Source organism: Herpailurus yagouaroundi, unplaced genomic scaffold, assembly GCF_014898765.1.
Source record: "Herpailurus yagouaroundi ecotype Mexico unplaced genomic scaffold, PumYag 184, whole genome shotgun sequence".
Lineage (NCBI taxonomy): Eukaryota > Metazoa > Chordata > Mammalia > Carnivora > Felidae > Herpailurus > Herpailurus yagouaroundi.
In genome coordinates this window covers 271466-292267 of record NW_024412415.1, presented here as the reverse complement: position 1 = coordinate 292267, position 20802 = coordinate 271466, and the positions used below count along the sequence as shown (strand labels likewise).

Sequence of the window (20802 nt, the reverse complement as noted above, 5' to 3'; positions counted from 1 at the left end):
AGTTCATACATATAAAATGCTTAGAGGAATGTGTCTGCCATATGGTAAGCACTCTATAATTATTAGCTATTATGTTTCAATTCCTAATATGTGTCAGACTCTGTGTTAGACTCTTAAGAACACAAGAAATATGTCTGATGCAAACCCTATCCCAGAAAGCAAACTCAGTCTCTCTGGGACTAGAAACACTAGAATATGAGGTTAGGGTTGGGTCTGTCCCTCACCTGCTTTTAACTACTGAGGAAATTCTCTTTATCTTAGTAGACACAGAGTGTACCCATCTTCAAAGGTAAGCCACTGGTCAAGGTTAATCAAATTGTGATGGGAGCCCTTGCAGAAGCCAATCAAGTGGTGTATTTGAAAAAACATTTTCTCACTGCAAGACTACATTCCTCCACTCTTGGGGGGGGGGGGCTCTTTTTTCCAGAACTCTCCAGGGCTTGCCTAAGACATGGGTTGCTTACGTTTGGTTCAGCAATATCTTTGAGGGCCTACCATGTACAAGGCTGACATTGCATCAGCTGCTACAGATAGTCCAGAGGAGCTCCTAGGGGGTTGGATAAACAGGGAAAGAGATCATTCGAATAAACTGTGGTGAATGCAATGACAAAAGGTATATCCTAAATGCTGTGGGAGTTCAGAGCAATGAGAGGCCTCACAGATAAACTAATCAGAACTAAGATGTCATTAGATGATAAAAGCAATATATTTTTCCTCCCTGGTAACTGGGTCCTTACCTACTTAATACAAAAAATTAAGTAATGGTGAGTGGGTCACTACTTTAGGTTGGTGGTAGAAATATTTTAAGATATATTTTGCATTGGCAATGCCTTTAAGAGCCAAGCACAAGCAGGCACATGCCTATGTGTGTGGCCACACCTGTAACAGGTGGGACTGTTGAGAGAGGCCAGTGGGGTGAGTGAGGGGAGGGAGCAGGACCCCTGGGCTCTAGGGGTGTTGCAACACAGAACATTCCTTGCTTATGACCTCCACTAAGTAGGTATGCTATTTTAAAGAAAAAAAAAAATTCAACGCACATGGATGAAGTCACTTTCTTTCAAGCTGTTTCTTCATCACTACCATCATAAACAGGAATTTCCTGATAACCCACAAAAGGCATCGGTGGGGCCCTCATAGGAAGAGGATGAAGAGTCTAAGACATGGGACTTTATCTCAAGGGAGGCTGGATGTTGAGAGAAGACAAATAACGGAGTCCTAGGACTCAAGGAATGTGCTGCGTTAACACAGAGAGATGTCAGCCAAAACAAGGCCTCGGGTTGTCTGAAGGCCAGATGCGAATCCCGATATTCTCATTTCTAGGTCTTCTTAGGGCACAGTGTCTCAGGCAGTCCATCCCCAGACTCAGGTTCTAAAGTTATACCAGTGAAGAGCAGCCCTGGCCTATAGATCTCATGTCGCTGCCTGGTGTCGACATAATTTAAAGTGAAAATAAAGAGATTTGCCTTCATGTTGCAACTTTCGAAATATATACATTTTAGCAATGAGACTGCAGGTTCGTCTTCTTCATTGACACTTTTGAGTCAACCAAAATTGAATTTTTTTCACTTGGAGCTCAATCAAGCTTTTCTCTTTTTATGGATTAAAAAAAAAAAGAGGGACTCTTGGTTGGCTCAGTCAGTAGTAGATAGAGCATGTGGCTTTTGATCTCAGGGTTGTGAGTTCAAGCCCCATGTTGGGTGTAAAGATTACTTACATAAATAAATAAATAAAGGTCATCCCATACATGTTTTTAATATCCCTGCACTAGTCCTTGAGCATAGAAAGGTGGTTCATGGCTAGACCTCCCAGTGAGCAGTGTCTGAGGGAATTACTCCTCTGGTCATTCTCTTATTCCTTCCTTCTGAATACCTTATATTCCTTCTATCTGAATGAACAGGCAGCTGAGTTAGCATTTCTGCCCCCACCCCATCTGCTTAAGGGTATGGATGTCATTCAGGGACAGTGCATAGCATACACCCTGAACATAAGCACCCGCGTGAGAAAAGAACACTCATGCAAAGTCTTACATACACTTCTAACTGGACAGCTGGGGTGGGGGTGGGGGTGGGGGTGTCATGGAGGAAGATTTGAACCAGGCCTGACAAGCTGGAGAGGATTTTTGACAAGCAGGGTAGCAAGAGCAAAGCCTGAAAACGTACGTGGTCACTTGACAGGTTGTGAAAATCTGGAGCGATGAAGCAAAGGTTTTGGGGAAAGAAAAAGATCACTAGAAACCCTTAGAAGTCTATTACTGATGAATAAGCACTATTTCCATCTTGAATATATGGGGTTTTTTTTCCTATGCAAATGTAACTATATCCAGGAACAGAGGTGAGATTATATCCTACCTACAACTCTGTAAACTGTTTTTTTTTAATTTTTTTTTCAACATTTATTTATTTTTGGGACAGAGAGAGACAGAGCATGAACGGGTGAGGGGCAGAGAGAGAGGGAGACACAGAATCGGAAACAGGCTCCAGGCTCTGAGCCATCAGCCCAGAGCCCGACGTGGGGCTCGAACCCACGGACCGCGAGATCGTGACCTGGCTGAAGTCGGACGCTTAACCGACTGCGCCACCCAGGCGCCCCTGTAAACTGTTTTTTATAATAAATGTCATATGATATAAGTCAATCCATGCCAATTAATATAAATGCGCATAGTAAAAATGTCAGTTAAAAAAAATGCATAGACATCGAGCGAGGAAGCTTGATGGTTAAATCAGTACTTCAGGAGGATTAAGCCGTCACCAGGATACAAGATGGCTGGTGGGAGGGAGGGGGGACTGCTGGCAAGAACCTTAGGTATGAAAGTGCTGTAGTTCACGCCAGCGGTTCAGGGAGCCACAGCTTTTACTGTGGTGTGTGTCATTCTCATCAGTGCAGACTGACAAAGGGCAATGCCTAAAGAGACCTAAATACAAGACAGCAATAGCTCATCCATTCCATAAATAACTGCATCCACTGCTCAGCCTTCACAGCCTTTGGAAAATTCCAGGCACTTGACTTTGGCAGTCCAAGTGGGAAGTCAATCCCCTTTTTTCTGCTCCTCCCTTCCCCACCTTCCTGTGTAGACTGTGGAAGGAAGGAATGGCATTAGGGAACATTTCAGATAAGGCAGTAGCAGTGGAAAAGAGCAGATTTCGCTCCCAGTTTACAAGGTTTATGATTATTTCAATCATCACCGCTGTACCGATGCCCTCCGTGGTTCAGAAGCAGCAAAGTTTGTGTGTGTGTGTGGCAAGGGGGTGGGTGGGGGAGAGGGGGGTTTGAGGGCTGCTGGAGGGTGGAAGTGGTGGGGACTGTAGGGTAGTAGGAGATCCTCCTGTTAAGACAGTTTCTGGGGGCACCTTGGTGGCTCAGTCGGTTGAGCATCTGGCTTCAGGTCATGATCTCGCAGTTCATGAGTTTGAGCCCTGCGTTTAGCTCTGTGCTGACAGCTCGGGGCCTGGAGCCAGCTTCAGATTCTGTATCTCCCTCTCTCTCTGCCCTCCCCTACTCGCACTCTGTCTCTCTCTCTCAAAATTAAACATTAAAAAAAATTTAAAAACAAAAACGAAAAGAGGTCTCTGATGCAGCTCTCTGTTACAACTCAAGAGCTGGGCAGCAGGTAACATTTGTTATTTATAGATTTTCAACTCTGAATCCCAAGAGACTATTTTCCTCCTTCCCCAAGTGGATTTCCAGCAATTAGGGTACACTGTTACCAACTGGAAGATGGTAGACAGCAGCATCTTAGAGTGGAAAGAACCCTAGCCTTGGAGCAAAGCTCATCTCTATCAGAAGCCTGGATCACTGCTTTTGGACCCTTTCTGCTCTATTTTTACCTTAACTGCACAGTGGAGATAATAATATTCTTCCCCTGGGGATGCTGGGAAGTAGGGTAACCTATGTAAAACACTTCAGTAGTGCCTACTGCACTGATTGTGTATCTCTTTGCAGAATATCCCCCAACTCCGAACTTTACCTGTTCAGTGATCTTTCCAAGAGAACACAGTATGGTTGAGCGCTGCCTTGGAAAGCAGAGTCCTGGAATTACACCAGCTCTAGGAGCGGGACCAGTGGTGAGAAGACAGACCCTCTGTGGTGCTGATGGCCTGGTAATCGGTGCACGGCATCTGAAAGCTATGCCATATGCAACACACACCCAACCATGGGGGCTCAACACTGCTGGTGCCTCATAACAAACAGACCTTATAGAGGGGAGTTCAAGGGCAGGGTGGCAGGCAGGAAAGAAACAAAATGAGCAGGACAGCAATAATCAGAAGCAGGATAATGTCCATGGAAAGGAGACGTGAAAGAGGAAAGCAGATCCCCAGCCTCAGGAGATGGGGGCAGTAGGAAGATTACAAGACTGAAGTCCACCTCTCGGAGCTGGATGCAAAGGCAAAACTACTCCTACAGTGACAAAATTGAGTCTGAACCTAAACTGGCTCAAGTTCCTACCCCAAATTAGCTCTGTTCTTCACAATACCAGTTCTATAAGCTGTTGATAGATTGAACAAAGAGGAAAAAAGAAAAAGAAAAAGGCTTCCTTGGACACAAAGTTTGGCAACTTTGGATTAAACAAATATTAAATAAGTTATTTCTTTACTATAGCACTTTTCAGTCTTTAAAATACTAACTTTAACAGATGAACACAGGGGAGGGGAAGCAAAAATAAGATAAAAACAGAGAGGGAGGCAAACCATAAGAGACTCTCAGTCTCTCTCTCTCTCTTTTTTTTTTTTTTAGAGACTCCTAAATACAGAGAACAAACTGAGTGTTGCTGGAGGGGAGGGGAGCGGGGGATGGGTTAAATGGGTGATGGGCATTAAGGAGGGCATGCATTGGGATGAGCCCTGGATGGTATATGTAAATGATGAAACACTAAATTCTATTCCTGAAACCATTATTACACTATATGTTAACTAACTTGGATTTTAATTAAAAAAAATACTAACATGAATTGTAAATCTCTAAAAGAAAGTTATATGCAGTGCTGCCCAAACTTACCTGAACTCTGAATCCTTTAAGGGAGAGAAAGCCAATATTCTAAAAAAATTACTGTTATCTAGAAAGAGTAGTAGTACCAGCATAGGTCCTGGGAGATGGGGTGTGGCTCCAGCTGCAGGCTGGGTGGAGAGGAGTGTGGAAGTCTGGTGGGTGCCTCGTGATCTTGGTCAGGGTGGGATGGGAGCAACAGAGCCTGAACATCTGGCAAGAGCTATCAGAGACATTAAAAAACATTGAAATAAAGATTAAGCCATACTTTTTTTCTTTGCCTTTTTAAAAGATGAAAGCATGGCTCTTCATGAAACAGCATGTTATAAAACCGTATAGTCTTAGTAAGTCTAAATATAAATCAAAAAAGTCTGGAAGAGTTGAACTCAAAATGTCTACGGGAAAAAAATTTTTTTTTGTTTCCATGGTATGATTTATTACCTTTTTTTGGGTTAGTTGCATTTTCCATTTTATACAATAATTGTCCTTCTTTTGTAATTAATTTCTAAAAATCACTTTATTACAGGAACTAATCATAAGTAGGAAATTAAATAAAACTTATCGTGCAAATTTCTGAAACTTTAGAATTTAATTTGGCAGCTTTGGCGATACTGTTTTATTACTTGTTATATTTTTTTCCCACTGAAGCTAGCTAGCCCTGGTTGTTAGCTGGATTCATTTGAATGGACCTCTTTTAGAAAGAAACTTGTATCCATTTCCTAGGGCTCCTGTAATGAAGTATCAGAATCTGGGTGGCTTGAAACAACAGAAAGAGAGTCTCCCTTAATTCTGGAGACTACAAGCCCAAAATCAAGGTGTTGCCAAAGACCATGCTCTCTGCAGGCTCTAGGAGGATCCTTCCTTGCCTCTTCCGAGCTTCTGGTGGCTCTGGCAATCAGTGGCTTGTAGCTGCATTACTCCAGTCTCTGTCTCCATTATCACATGGACTTCTTCCCTGTTTATCTGTGTGTCTTCCTCTCTTTTTTTTTAAATTTTTTTTTTTCTTCCATGTTTTTATTTTATTTTTGGGACAGAGAGAGACAGAGCATGAACGGGGGAGGGGTAGAGAGAGAGGGAGACACAGAATCGGAAACAGGCTCCAGGCTCTGAGCCATCAGCCCAGAGCCCGACGCGGGGCTCGAACTCACGGACCGCGAGATCGTGACCTGGCTGAAGTCGGACGCTTAACCCACTGCGCCACCCAGGCGCCCCTCTTCCTCTCTTTTTATGAGAACACCAGTCATTGGATTTAGGGCCCACCGTCATCCAATATGACCTCACCTTAACTAACTAAATCTGTGAAGACCTTATTTCCAAAAAAAGTCAGGTTCTGAGTTTCCATCTAGATGGATGTGAATTTTGGGGGGACGCTATTCAATTTACTACAAGACTATAGACATAATTTAGTCCACAAACCTTCTCCTATAGAACCATGTTGACAAGGACCCTAGGGATGTTCACAGCAACATTTTTTGTAATAGTGACAAAAGGGAACAACCTAAATGTCCATCAACTGGAGACTGGTTAACTAAATTATCATACATCCTATCCTATGTATACTCTATAGCCTTTAAAAAAATGAGGCAAAACTGAGTGACACATATGGAAGATATCCAAGATAAGGTGAAAAAAAAAAGTCAGTGGACAGTGTTGAGTATGTTTACATTTATACAATAACCTCCTACCAATTAAACACCCCTACATTTATGTTTATGTTTTAGGGGATGACTTTGCCTCCAAGTACCAAAAGGTACTTATTCATTTTTTCTGAATCCTACTTAATCCTCACATTAATTTGCTCAGGCTGCCATAACGAAATACCACAGAGTGGGTGGCTTAGACAACAGAAATTTATTTTCTCACAGTTCTGGAGGCTGGTCTGAGATACGGTGCTGGCTGATTCAATTACTGAAGACAGCCCTCTTCCTGGCCTGTAGAGAGCCACCTTTTCACTATGTCTTGATATGGTGGAGTGAGATAGTGAGCTCTCTTGGGTTTCTTCTAAGGACACTAATCCCATTATGAGAGCCCCACCTTCATGACCTCATCTAACCCTAATTACCTCCCAAAGGCCCCATCTCCAAATACTATCATGTCGGTGTTAGGGCTTCAACACATGAGTTTAGGGGAAACATAAACATTCAGTGCACAATAATCTTCCTTCCAAAAAATTCAGGCCATAAAGCAGTGCTTATATCTGAACCAATTGAGGCTTTTAAAAATTAGCACATAGGAAAAAGTGCCATGAAGGACCTGCATTGGTCATTCAGATACCTGATGTAAAGACAAGTTAGCCCACATCCAAGATAGTTGAAATTAATCACCAGAATGAATCCAAAGTAATCACGCTTGAAGAAGCATCCTGGGCCATCAGTAATGTATCATCATGACTCATGCTATGGTTGTCATTCTTATCCTTTAATAAGATCTGTGGGAATGGCAATCCTCCCAGTTTCCTAAGCAAGTGCTGGAGGGAAGTGCTATAATGGGAACTTGTTAAAATGTGAATTGCACAACAGCTCTCCTGAAATGAAAAAAAGGTAATTGTTAGGGAAGAATGGTATTACTAGCCAACATCTCCCAGCAATGTCTAGTTCATGTCACTGCTGACAGGGGTATTTCATGACACCCGCAGAGTCATAAACCAGAAATTAAAAAAAAAAAAAAATGTAATCCACATAGAAATGACGCAGAAACCCAACAATAACTAGGAAGGTAGTATTTTACTGCTCCCCACTCCCCACCAAATTGTTTTTACACTAAAAGGGTTTGAAATTGCAAACAGACAAAATGGAAGAAAAAAGTTTCCTCTCATTAAGACTCTTACTGACACGGAATAAATCGCATCCGTGATTTATAAATTTATAATTTATAAATTGAATAAAATAGTGTGAGGTGGTCCTTTTCAGAAGGCAGTGATGATAGGAGAGTTAAATAACACAAATAAACTGGGGATTTGCAATGGAAACCCATTTTATGGAAGCTACAGGACCTTTTAGAACAGCATACTAGGGAAGCTGGTTGGACCACGGAAGAGGGCAGAACAATTATTGTACAGACATTAAGTGGCATACCCCAGAATGTAAGACATTATCTATGAAAGCTTTTTTTTTCTCCCTTTAGAGAGATCTATTCTTGCAAATCTGGTTGTTTGAATAGAAAATTTTCAGGGTGCCTGAGTGGGTCAGTCGGTTAAGTGTCTGACTTAGTTTCAGCTCAGGTCATGATCTCGCAGCTTCATGGGTTCCAGCCCCGAATCGGGCTCTGTACTGGCAGCTCGGAGCCTGCTTGAGATCATCTCTCTCTCCCTCTCTCTCTGCCATTCCCCCACTGGTGCTGTCTCTTTCTCTCTCAAAATAAATAAATAAACTTACAAAAAAATTTTTTTCTTCGGGGCACCGCCCTGGTAAAGCATGTGACTCCTGGCCTGCAGGTCGTGAGTTTGAGCCCCATGTTGGGCATGGGGCCTACTTAAAATTAAAAAAATAAAATAAAATAAAAATAAATAAAAATATCCTTTTCAAGTTTCAATCCAAATGCAACTGCTCAGAAAATGGCATAAAGTATTAGAAACAGATAGCATCTTAGATGCCTAAAGTGGTGGTGGTGGGGAGATTCAAAAACAAATACAAAAACTGTGTAGACAGCCCAAATATAAAGTCACTTGAGGCAACTCACAAGACCTATGGAATCATGGTGTGGGTCTTCTCAGTTTCTTTAATTAAAATCGTATTTGCTCAAAGTCACAAAAGGAAGTTTAAGATTTATTTTTACAAATTGAGTATTTCCATTATTGTCTTATTCAAGGTTAGTCCAGTGGGAGGCATACAAGGAGGCTCTCAGAAACCACTGACTGTTTGCTTAAATTACTGTGTTAAGTTCAAACCTTTTAGAGCAGCAAAATGCTCTGGGTCAGTGATTCTTAGTACCTGCTGCACAGTAGACCCATGCTCTACCCTAAGCAAATGAATTAGAATCTCTGGAGTGTGGCCCAGGCATCAATATTTTTAAAGAGATTCCAAGGTGATTCTCTTGTGAATCTGGGACAGAGAACTATTATGCTTCTAGGTTTGGAAATGTGTCATATTATTAACATTTATACTTTTTCTAAATCCAAAAATGGTACCTGCACAATGCAGGTAACTAGGAAAAGTATGGGAAAGCACAATTTAAAAAATTATCTGAAATCCCATTACTCCTTTATGTGTTCATCATTTTCTCTATGTCTATGAAAGAATAATATGCAAAGTGTTTTTTTAAATGTTTTTATTTATTTTTGAAGGAGAGAGAGAGAGACAGAGCATGAGCGGGGGAGGAGCAGAGAGAGAGGGAGACACAGAATCCGAAGCAGGCTCCAGGCCCTGAGCTGTCAGCACAGAGCCCGACACGGGGCTCGAACTCAGGAACCGTGAGATCATGACCTGAGCCGAAGTCGGAAGCTCAACCAACTGAGCCACCCAGGCGCCCCATACGCAAAATGTTTTTGAAAAAAAAAAAAAAATGTATTTTAGAATTAGAAGTTACCCTTAGAAGTCATCTAGAAGTTCCTTATTTTAGAGATGAAGAAATTAAAGCCAAGAGTTCCTAACTCAAAGTGGAGTTCATTTGGAGTCAGGATCAGAATTTAGGTTTCCCTTGACTTTTCTTGCAAAACATAATTAGTAAAAACAAACAAACAAACAAACAAACAAAAAAACCCTGAGTCCTCAAGTTTAAATTCAACTTGAAATTCCATTTCTATAAAGGATCTATTATTTCTCATGGTATTCTAATAATCTTAAAAAGCAACAACAAGCAGAGCTTGTCAGGGAGTACCTTCATCTTTCTCAAGACTTCTAAAGTATTCTATGGAACAATGACTCCATAGGAAGTTAATAGGTGTGATAAAGAAAAAAAGGGGGGGGCTTCTTATTTAGGTGGATGGGAAATGAAGATTCATTACGGAATCACTTCTCATGGTTTTAATATGTTATATTAATCACACTGAGACCCTCTAGGGTGTGTGTGCAGAATATCATCTACAGTTTTCCTCAAGTTTATTTGACCTTGGAACACTTTCTCAGTTCAGTCTCATTGTTCACCTCAGTCTTCATGTTCTTTGGAACATGTTTTAGCAAATTACACTATGAGGATTCCTAGGATAAAGGAATAAATGACCTGGACTAACCTACTGAGGCCAAAGCAACCTCGATTTGGGTTCCAGTTTAAACATTTTTATAGTTAAGTGGCGGAGTACTTTAAAAGGGACGGAATATATGATTCGGATGACTAACAATGTTTTCAAAAGTGCTCCTTTACAATTTATTAAAGAAACTTGAACTCAAAAAAAGAAAAAAAAATCCATGAAAACCATTAATTGGATACAATAGATAACGTTCTAAAACGTATTCCCTTCTAGTTTTTACATTTTTTCACATAAATGTAATTATAGTATATTCAGTTCTGTATTATATTTAGTTTCAATTAATTTACTCACATTCACTAAACAGTTATTCAATACATCATGTTCTAGGCAATGGAATCAAATATAATTAACACATACCTCCTACCTTTAAGGAATTTAGGGCAGGGTGCAGCAAGAGAGGGGGTAGATATGTGCTCAGGGGATGTCAACAAACATAAATGCAATGCACTAAGTGCTGTTACGCAGATTACAGTGGGGACAAAGAAGATTGCCCAATAGGGCCAAGACCCTTGTGAAGTCTGAGATGAATCTCAAAGGTTTATCAGAGATAAGAGATAAAGGCAGAAAAGTAGAAAAAAAGCAGGAAAGCAATCCACAAGCTGAGTCTTTCTAAGATCAGATAAATATTTTAGAATGAATTGGAAGGGGAAAAGTGTTTCTTGTTACTACCTTATTCAAACAGTCTATGAACACACGATACTTTTAAAATCAGAAAACAAAGTGGGGATGGAAATCTTCAGCGTCTCCAGATCAGCATCATCTTCAAGAGCCCAAACTCTTTAACTGGCCCTTTTCAATCTTAGCTCTTGATTATATTCTCACCTCATTCCTCCTCCTCCCTCACCCCTAAGCCGACCATATCAAGTAACTTGGGAGTCAAAGAAAAAAAAAAGTTTAAAAATACAGTACCATTTTCAAACCGCCAATTAAAACACATTATAAAGCTGGTGGAATGCAAATGGGTGCGATTTTGCTAGTGAGCATTTAAAATGAAAATTCCTTAAAAATGTGCATAGTATTTGATCCAGCAACTGCGCTTCTAGGCATTCAACTTAAGGAAATACAACACACACAAGAATGTTCACATTCAATGGTTATAAAAGGGGTAGAAACGGGAAACAACCTAAATATCGAACATCAGGTTAAATTATATAAGTATACAACTGAACACAAAATCCAATCACTATTGTGCTTTTTTTTTTTTTAATTAAAAAAAATGATGCATACGTGGCGGGCACTCCATTTAACCTCAAAACCCCGGAAAGTAGGCAGATTATCCAACTTCTACATATGAAAGGTTGAAACACAAAAGATTTAACTTGTCCAAAGTCACATAAGTAAAGAAGCCAGGATTCAAAAGAAGGCCATCTGTATCTCAGGCCCACGAGCCTTCCCACTTCTACACTGCCTCCTAGCATTGGGCGGAAGGAGCATAGGACTATTTACCGCGCAGGGTTAAACGTGACTTCTTAAACACAAAGCTCCTGGGACATGGAGGGCATTTTCAATACTCGGAAGCTACTAAATAACTTGCTCAAGGTCACTCAACCCGTGGTGAATACAGGTTTTAACGCAGATTTGAATCTTGTCTTCCCGGGAGAGCGTTAGGAGCTCAGAAGGATTTCTAGGCTTCAATTCCTAACAGGGTCAGTAAGGACTTTCCCTCTGCAAAGCGCACCTCAGAGGTCAGGGAACACACAACAGGCCTCTTCAGAGAGGAGGAAGCGCTCGGGGGTCGTTTTACGGAGCTAAGTACGGTCTGACCTTCACGACACCCACCTTCTGCACTTCCAAGGACTTCTCTTCCACCCTCCGTCCGCCAATTTCCGGGTGGAAGTGACGTTTACGTTACGCGCCGGAAGCGGGCTTGAAGAGTAAGACAGAGAAGTAGCGGGTGTCAGTGGGCCTGGGTCCCGGCCCCTTTACAGTGAGGAGCTTTGCAGCTTTGGTAGGTGGCCGTTGCCATGACGGCCCAGGGGAGCCTGGTGGCTAACCGAGGCCGGCGCTTCAAGTGGGCCATTGAACTGAGCGGGCCTGGAGGAGGCAGCAGGTGAGGAGCAGGGACCAAGCTAGGTAACAGAGCCTTCATTCACCCCAGTACTGCCGCAGAGGAATAAGAACTGATCTCTGAGGCACAACTCTCTGAAAAGGACGGGTGGCATAAAGACGACTCCTGGGGAGCTAGTGGCTTCTCTGCCGCGGAAGTTTCTAATGTTCAAAGGATGTTTATTTTATTCCTCCCAATAGACAGAGGTCTGACGAACCCACGAGAGGGCTTGGTCTAATCTGGGTAGGTGTATCTGAGGCTCTTTGTTCCTATGATTAATAGAACAGGAAATGTGGGATTTGAAGTGTGGAAGGCTGCAGCCTTAGTTTCCTGCTTTGGTTCTTTAGGAGCCGAAGTGACCGGGGCGGTGGCCAGGGAGACTCGCTGTACCCTGTTGGCTACTTGGACAAGCAAGTGCCTGATACCAGCGTGCAGGAGACAGACCGGATTCTGGTGGAGAAGGTACAGAGGTATAGATGTCACAGTAGTTCTTAGGCCGATCCTGACCTACACACGCACCCTCCTCTCCCAGGCAGCATATGACTGACTTACTGTAGGAGTCTTAACCCCAATATTGGTAGATAAACCGATTGAGATTAACTTACAGTAGTAAAAAGTGCTTAATAGTTGGAAAAACAAAAGGCGTTTGAACGATGTAAGAAAGTAGGTGGAAATTATCTACTGGTGCTGTGCCTAACAGCTGAAGTCCTCCTTTTACTCTAGTTCCCTTACAACCACTACTCTAGTTCCCTGACACAACCAATGTGTCAGATATACTTTTGGCTTTATCCTCACAACAGATGAGAAAGTTTGTTACTTATTACTATTTATTACCTTACCTATCATTCCAGTCTGAGCGACTTCATCTTCTGTCACTTTCCCCTTTGTTCTTCATTCTACTCTAGTCAGAATGGCCTCCTTGCTGCTTCTTGAATATACCTGGCAGGCTTCCATCTCAGACTTTCCTACATGTTCTTTACCTCTTTCTGGAATACTCTTCCCCCAGATACTTTTATGACTTGCTCTCCCATCTCCTTTAGGTCTCTCAAATATTACCTTCTTAGTAGGGGTGCCTGGGTGGCTCAGTCGGTTGGACGGCCGACTTCGGCTCAGGTCACGATCTCACGGTCCGTGAGTTCGAGCCCTGCGTCGGGCTCTGTGCTGACCGCTCAGAGCCTGGAGCCTGTTTCGGATTCTGTGTCTCCCTCTCTCTGACCCTCCCCTGTTCATGCTCTGTCTCTCCCTGTCTCAAAAATAAATAAAAACGTTAAAAAAAAATTTTTTTTTAAAAATTACCTTCTTAGTGAAGCCTACTCATGGCACTCCCTATCCTGTTTTCCTACTTATCCTTTCCTAATTCCTATATTTTTCCCATATCATTCATGTATATGATATAGTTACTTTATCAACTGTCTTTTTTACGTTGGTAAGCTCCAGGAGAGCAGATTTTTGTTTCCTGACAGCTAGAACACAACCTGGCACTTTTTTTCATCTCAGCCTTAATATTGTTCAATACCAAATGATCTTCATTTCATGAATTGCAGTGATTTTTACAACATGAAAATGACAGCTGGTATCAGTGCCTTTCTTGATAAGTATATCACTTTTCATCTTGGTACATCAAATTGTAGTACTATGAATAACATGAAAGTATTAAAATGGCCTGATTTTGCAGGAAGATTATTATACTTTAGAACACTTTTGTTGTATGGATGGTTTGATCTTTAAACTCCAAGATAAGTGATCTTTTATGTAAGTGACACATCAGGAACTGCTTACAAATATGGCCATTTATTCTTTTAACACGAATAAGCTCAATGCATAGTGATATATTCTATTACTAGATTTACTTAATATTTTGTTTAGGATTTTTGCATTTAGTTTCAGGAGTAATATCAGTCTATAAGCTTTTCTCATAATGTCCTTGTCAGGTTTTGGTATTTATGGGGCCCCATTTAATGAGTTGCAGAATGATCATTTTTTATTTTCTGAGAGTGTGTATAAGATTGGCTTAATTTTTTCCTAAAATGTTTAGAATTTGTCAAGGAAAACCGTCTGGGCTTAATTGAAGATTCAGTTTCTTAAACAATTTGAGGACTATTTAAAATTTCAATCTAATATATTATGCTGTTAGGTAGTTCTTCTAGGAATTTATCCATTTCCCAAAATTCATAATATGATCACTTTAATACACTGCAAGAACTATAGAGATGTTCCTCTTTTATTCACAATGTAAAATATCTCTTCTTTTTCCTTCGTCAGGCTCTCCAGTATTGATTTTATTAATCTTCAAAAAAAAATGCCTTCAGCTTTGTTTACTTAAAGAAAATTTCATTAATTTCTTTTCTCATTTTTCTTTCCTTCTCATTTCTGTGGGCTTTATTCCTTTCTCTAACTTCTTGAAATAGATGCCGAGCACAATGTGGATGGAGCTAAGGAGTATTATCCTAAGAGAAATAAGTCAGAGAAAGACAAATACCATATGATTTACTCATGTATGAAATTTAAGAAGCAAATGAGCAAAAGGCGGGGAGAGAGAGGTGCAAACCAAGAAACAGACTCAGAGGGGAGGTGGGTGGAGGCATGGGTTAAATAGGTGATGGGGATTTGGGTGCACTTGTGATGAGCACCTTGTATGAAGTGTTGAATCACTACAATGTACATCTGAAACTGTTACACTGTATGTTCACTGGAATTTAAAATAAAAGCTTTTTAAAATTTTTAAAAGAGAAATAGGGGCGCCTGGGTGGCGCAGTCGGTTAAGTGTCTGACTTCAGCCAGGTCACGATCTCGCGGTCCTTGAGTTTGAGCCCCGCGTCAGGCTCTGGGCTGATGGCTTAGAGCCTGGAGCCTGTTTCTGATTCTGTGTCCCCCTCTCTCTCTGCCCCTCCCCCGTTCATGCTCTGTCTCTCTCTGTCCCAAAAATAAATAAACGTTGAAAAAAAAAATTAAAAAAAAAATAAAAGAGAAATAGTTTTCTAATACGTATTTAATTTCTTCTTTGATTTGTTGATTATTTAGAATACATTTGTTAATTCTAACATGTAGGGAGTTTTGTTTTCTTTTTGTTACTGATTTTTAGCTTAATTGCATCATAAGCAAAGAACATGCTTTGTAGGATTTGGGTTCTTGTGAGCTGACACTTTCTTCATGGCTCTGCAAGTGGTCAGCTTTTCTAAGTGTCTCAAGTATGTTTGAAAAGAAAGTGAATTCTACAGGTGTTGGGTGCAATGTTCTGTATATGTCAGTTGGGTTAAGTTAATGTCATTCAGGTCTTCTGTATCTGTTTTTTCCTTTTTTATGTTTATTTTTGAGAGAGAGCGTGTGAGCAGGGGAGGGGCTGAGGGAGAGGGGGACAGAGGATCTGAAGCGGGCTCCGCACTGACAGTAGAGAGCCTAGTGTGAGGCTTGAAACCATGAACCGTGAGATCATGACCCAAGCCAAAGCTGGACGCTCAACTAACTGAGCCACTTAGGCACCCCCAGGACTTCAATATCTTGATTTGTCAGTTTGTTTTTTTAGTTATTGATTGTGATGTGCTAACTCCCATCTTGTGGATTTACCTATTTCTTCAGTTGTAGATGGGACAATGATAGATGCAGAAGTACAAGAACCAAAGTAGGGAAGTCTTTCTTTTTAGTTAGATCATGGGGGGAAAATAACATCTGGAAAACCAATGGGGAAAAATATTACAAATGTTGAGGATGCCTTATCTTTAGTGGAAGAGAAAGCTTCTTGTGGCAACATGAAGGGCAAAAGTGGTGGAACTGAGGAGTCGGTTCAGAAGCACAGAATTGGGAATTGTGTTCACTTCACCTTAACATCAGTGATCTGACAAATGTGGGACGGAGGATACAGATCATCAGTTAAAACTGTGTTTGTTTTAGCGCTGCTGGGATATCGCCTTGGGTCCCCTCAAACAGATTCCCATGAACCTCTTCATCATGTACATGGCAGGCAATACTATCTCCATCTTCCCTACTATGATGGTGTGTATGATGGCTTGGCGGCCCATTCAGGCACTTATGGCCATTTCAGCCAGTAAGTATTCTTGATATAACAACCCTTCCTTAAGTTTTAAGAATTGAAGACATATTCTTAGGTGAAACTCATGAAAATCTTTAGTACTGCTGTTGGCTAGTTGCCAGTGGGGTGGAGGGGGGTGTACAGGGAGGTGATGATAATGGTGGCAGCATGGAGGGGAGGGAACTTATCATGGTTTTTTATTCACCTTCAGTGGTCCTATTTGCTCTCTTTCTTTGGGTCTATATTGTTTTAATAAATGACCTGATTCATATTGGGGAAAAAAAAACTTGGCTTGTTCTCTCAACAGCTTTCAAGATGCTAGAAAGTTCAAGTCAGAAGTTTCTGCAGGGTTTGGTATATCTCATTGGAAACCTCATGGGTTTGGCACTGGCTGTTTATAAGTGCCAGTCAATGGGACTGTTGCCTACACATGCATCAGATTGGTTAGCCTTCATTGAGCCCCCTGAGGTAAGCCAAAAGAAAAGTTCAATTTGGGGCAGTTGTAAATAGTTGACCCATTTGAGGGTGGAGGATTTGAGTTGGTACTAGAGCTTATTTTTTAAGAAATAAGATTCCTTGGGAGTTTGGAAGTTGTTATTTTTTAAGGATAAAGTGAAATAGAGCCTGTGATTAAATAAAGTAACTGTACTTGATTCCAGGAGTTAGTTCAACACCCGTTCACCTTTTCTTGTTTCAGAGGATGGAGTTCAGTGGTGGAGGACTGCTTCTGTGAACCTGAGAAAGAAGTACCTGGTGCCTTTGTATCAGGATCCCATTTACAACCTTTTCATGTCCAGTGGCTCCTCCTTCACATACTTACTCTTCACATGATCACTCATGCCAACAAGAACCCAAAGCTCTCTTTTCTCCATGGTGAGGCCCAGAAAGACAAGTATGTATCACTACACACACAAACCATACTACAACCCTTGACTGAAAATAATGTAGAAAACTTTATTTATGTTTCCAGTACAGAGCAAAACAACAAATAAAACTGTAACTCTATGTAAACAAAAGAATGGCCGCTGCTAAATCGAGAACCACAGCAGCAGCTCCTTTCAATAAATTAAATGGTCGAGAACGATGCTTAAAAAAAAGTTGCACAAGTTTCCCTTAAATCTATTTTCCTTAATATTTCACTTCTATTTAACACAAGCTGGAACATAAAAATTCTGTTGGAGACACTTGTGGAAGATGTAAGAAACTAATGCTGGATTCAGATTATACATGATGAAAAGAAAAATAAACCAGACAAAAAGGGCACGTAAATATGCTTACAGTGTAATCGCTACTTTAATATCCACAATAATGGATTTTTAACACATGTAGGGGGTGTGAGGATTGGCGGGATAGTCGGGGCCACAGCCATCTGAGGCAAAGGAAGATACACAGTAATGATCTTTCCCCTGCCAAGAGGAACCTGGCATCTGTCAAGCAGATGCTACAATTCAAACCTCAGCTTTTAAGATAGCTTTAGAAGGCAGAGGGCCAGCATCTGGAGAATGGATATTGTCATAATCTGCCCTGGTAAATCATAGCTGAGACTTAAAAGCTGAATCTTACTCAAAAGGCAGGAAGAGGTCTTTCCTTTCTCTTCCTTCTTGAAACATAAAAGCCCCTTCCCCTAAGGTGCATTCTCTTATCAAGTTTTCAGTATTGCTTTATTTGCAGTGATTAGAAGAGACAAGACACTTTGCAGACAAACAACATAAGCAACACACGGACATGAAATGCTCTAGACGGAGATGAGTTTAAATCTGGCCTAATAACCATTTTCCCACATAATGGTGATTGTATGTTTTAAGGGCTGAAGTAGCGGCTGTTATTAGTAGCCACTAACTCCGTTATCCCTTTTAAAAGATTCTTATAGAGCTCCAACCACAAAAAGCTCTTCTAAAACCTTGTTTTCTGCCCATATTTTTTCTATATGGAAAAAAAAAAAAGATCAACTACTTTGGCCAGAGGATGTGTGTAAATGTAGAGGAATTCCTGGGTAGGCTGACCTTTAAAGACTGTGGTGTCAATATCTTGGGTCCTAAGGAACCTATTCCACTACTGTGGACTCAATTCAACAATGGAGTATTACGGTGGAAATTGTAAACAATGCTTCTACCCTCTGCAGGAAGGAGCAGGAAAAAGACTTAAAGATTGTGTCTGCTTTGCTACCCTGACTGGGTCTTGAGGTTGAAAAAAGAGCAAAGGGAACAAAATGACTCAATTTCTGAAGCCATACTGAAGAGTTTTCTCCTCTGCCCCGTAACAGTCAAATGAATAGTCTGCTGATACCTAGGTTTGCTTCCTCCAAATCCTATTCAGTAATCAAAAAAGAGTGGCACTATTTATCATTAATAAAGTGATTCAAAATCAGTCATGAATACAGTTAAGATAGTTTCTCTAAATACTTATCCTATAAAAGAAATGAACATTTCACATATTTGCAATTACTACTCAAGGTGGTTTCCCTATGCTTGAAAGCCAGGTGTTTTAATGACCAGTAAATGAGCAAATAAAAAGCTAAGCTTGCACAAGTATTTCCTTGACACATTTAGAGCTTTCTGAAAACAACTGTTATAGCAGAAGACTGTTGGCTTGGATACTCTTAGTTCAAAGCCAAGTTTCTGCAGTCACAAGAATAGAATTGAGAAAAGAAAACTGCTCATACTGTGGGCATTTAGGTGAGTGCCTCAAGTCTTTGCTATGGCTTTGGAAATGAGTCCACAGGATTCTTAGTGAAAAGTTTCTTCAATCAGGCCAATGCCAATCATATGCCACTTTAGTGAAGCAGGTAGGTAGAGGAGCAGCAGCTCAATCTTTGGCACTATGGAAGGAGTATGGCTCTGGAACTTCAAATCCCATTGCTAGATTCCCCCTTTAAAAGACAGTCCAACGCTTTTAGGGAAGGATTTCAGCCAGTCTTCCTAGTGTTTGTTCCTGATTTTTGACTTATGCCTGCCTACCAACCCAGAGGGCATAAAAAAAAGGGAGAGGAGAAACTGTTGGGCACTATGCATCATCATCTAGGTTTCCTAGATAACAACTTTAATGTTTGCCCTTGTCGCATAGGTAACCACAGACTGTGTTTCAGTAGATCTTAACAGCTACCATTTGGAGTTACCTTAATTTGGCCATTTGAACACAGCCTGAAAGAAAATTTTCCACTCCAACTTTAAAAAACAATTTCCAGGATAATAATGCTTGTATTACAATCTTAACCACAATCGATTTTGAGAACCAGCTGATATATATATATATATATATGTGTGTATACATATACATGTACATATATGTATATATACATGTATATATGTATATATGTATACACACGTATATATACATGTATATATACATACATGTACATGTATATACACACACATATATGCATATATACACACCTACATATATGTGTGTGTGTATGTGCATACACACACACACACACACACACACACACACACACACACACACAGACACACACACACATATATATATACACCAACATAGTATATGTACTTAAACCTGGTATTTGGGGAGAATCTTATTTTGGAGGAAGAAGTAAAGGCTGCAGCCATGTGTCAGTTTTTGTATATTAGTACCCTAACAGAAAATCAGAGTCCTGGAGAACAGTGGATTCATTAAAGAAAATTAGCTAAAAAAGGTTTTCATCTTGGTTTGCCACAGGTTATCTCCACAAGGATGTTAGGTCCCCATATACTTGGCTGTGATTTCTTTAGTATGATGAAGCTGTGTCCTCTGGCTGTTACCCCCATGGTGTCATCACTGGACCATGACTTCTGAGACTTCCCTTTAATGTTGGACCTGTACTTGCTTTCGGTCTTCAGTTGAATTTCTAGCATCCCTTTTGCCAATTCATTTTTATTGGTTTAGCTTGTTAATTCTAACTTGACTTCAACTGGGACAGACATGGCTTTTAGGACTTGACCAGTGTTCCAATGTTGAGGGAATATTTGCTTCTTCTGTAAGGATGGCAGATCATATGACAGCAAAGAGCAGAACTATTTGTACTTTTTTTGCACAAGTACTTGAGGCTCAGCCTGTCGAGAGTTCAGTGTGATGTGTACAGAACCCAGGCCTACTTGATGGGAGTAGTAGTAAAGAGCTGGCACTTCCACGAAGGATGGAAGCCTTTTAGGAAAGGTGAGGCCAAGCAGAGTCACTCAGGAGTAGATTATGAATAAATGGTGATCACTTCACTGCCACCACCTCGGACAAGGAGGACTCGCTCTAGTCCCTCGGTGAGCACTTCTAGGAACTCCATGTCTTCAGGATTTGTCAAGGAGACAAACAGGTGGGAGAAAAGCACATTTTTATAACCTGACATGATAATCTGGGTTTATCTGACTACAAACTTGCAAAATCAACATGCTTGTTTTACTTACTATATACTAAGAATTGGAGAGATCTGAACTCTGGAGTCCATTTAACCCTGTGAAATAATCCAGGAATCTAGTCCCTTTGCATGTATAATACAAGATCTCTATTTGTTAGATTTTTTTCTAAACGTTACTTAAAAAAATGGAGGAAAACCACAAATAACATGTTCATACC

At 40.7% G+C, this 20802-nt stretch overlaps 3 protein-coding genes across 9 annotated transcripts in view; 1 reads left to right on the top strand and 2 right to left on the bottom strand.

The window, feature by feature from the left end:
* Positions 1–11978, bottom strand: part of KATNBL1 (katanin regulatory subunit B1 like 1) — a 60783-nt gene extending 48805 nt beyond the window's left edge. Inside the window, exons 1-3 of one of the 2 annotated variants that reach the window (XM_040492198.1) lie at positions 11945–11971; positions 7305–7504; positions 4993–5203 (exon numbers count right to left, since the gene is read on the bottom strand). The gene's annotated coding sequence lies outside the window, so the exon portion shown is untranslated. Of the gene's footprint in view, positions 1–4992; positions 5204–7304; positions 7505–11944 lie in introns of both variants that reach the window. The other variant, XM_040492199.1, reaches the window with a different exon arrangement.
* Positions 11979–12027: 49 nt separating this feature from the next.
* On the top strand, positions 12028–18196 carry EMC4 (ER membrane protein complex subunit 4). Of its 4 annotated transcripts, XM_040492200.1 has the most exons (5): positions 12028–12215; positions 12560–12674; positions 16101–16254; positions 16547–16707; positions 16937–17512. In XM_040492200.1, exons 1-5 carry the CDS (start codon positions 12130–12132, stop codon positions 16970–16972), a joined length of 552 nt encoding a protein of 183 aa, XP_040348134.1. In that variant the 5' UTR covers positions 12028–12129; the 3' UTR covers positions 16973–17512. The 4 variants fall into 4 exon arrangements, with proteins under 4 accessions (XP_040348134.1, XP_040348137.1, XP_040348136.1 ...); XM_040492203.1 differs by lacking the exon at positions 16547–16707; XM_040492202.1 differs by lacking the exon at positions 12560–12674 and having other exon boundaries at positions 12065–12215.
* A 1606-nt stretch (positions 18197–19802) lies between these two features.
* Positions 19803–20802, bottom strand: part of SLC12A6 (solute carrier family 12 member 6) — an 86818-nt gene continuing 85818 nt past the window's right edge. For all 3 annotated transcript variants that reach the window (XM_040492193.1, XM_040492192.1, XM_040492194.1), the window contains one exon: positions 19803–20514. In XM_040492193.1, coding sequence (XP_040348127.1) covers positions 20423–20514 — 92 coding nt within the window. In that variant the 3' untranslated portion in view covers positions 19803–20422. The remainder of the gene's footprint in view (positions 20515–20802) is intronic.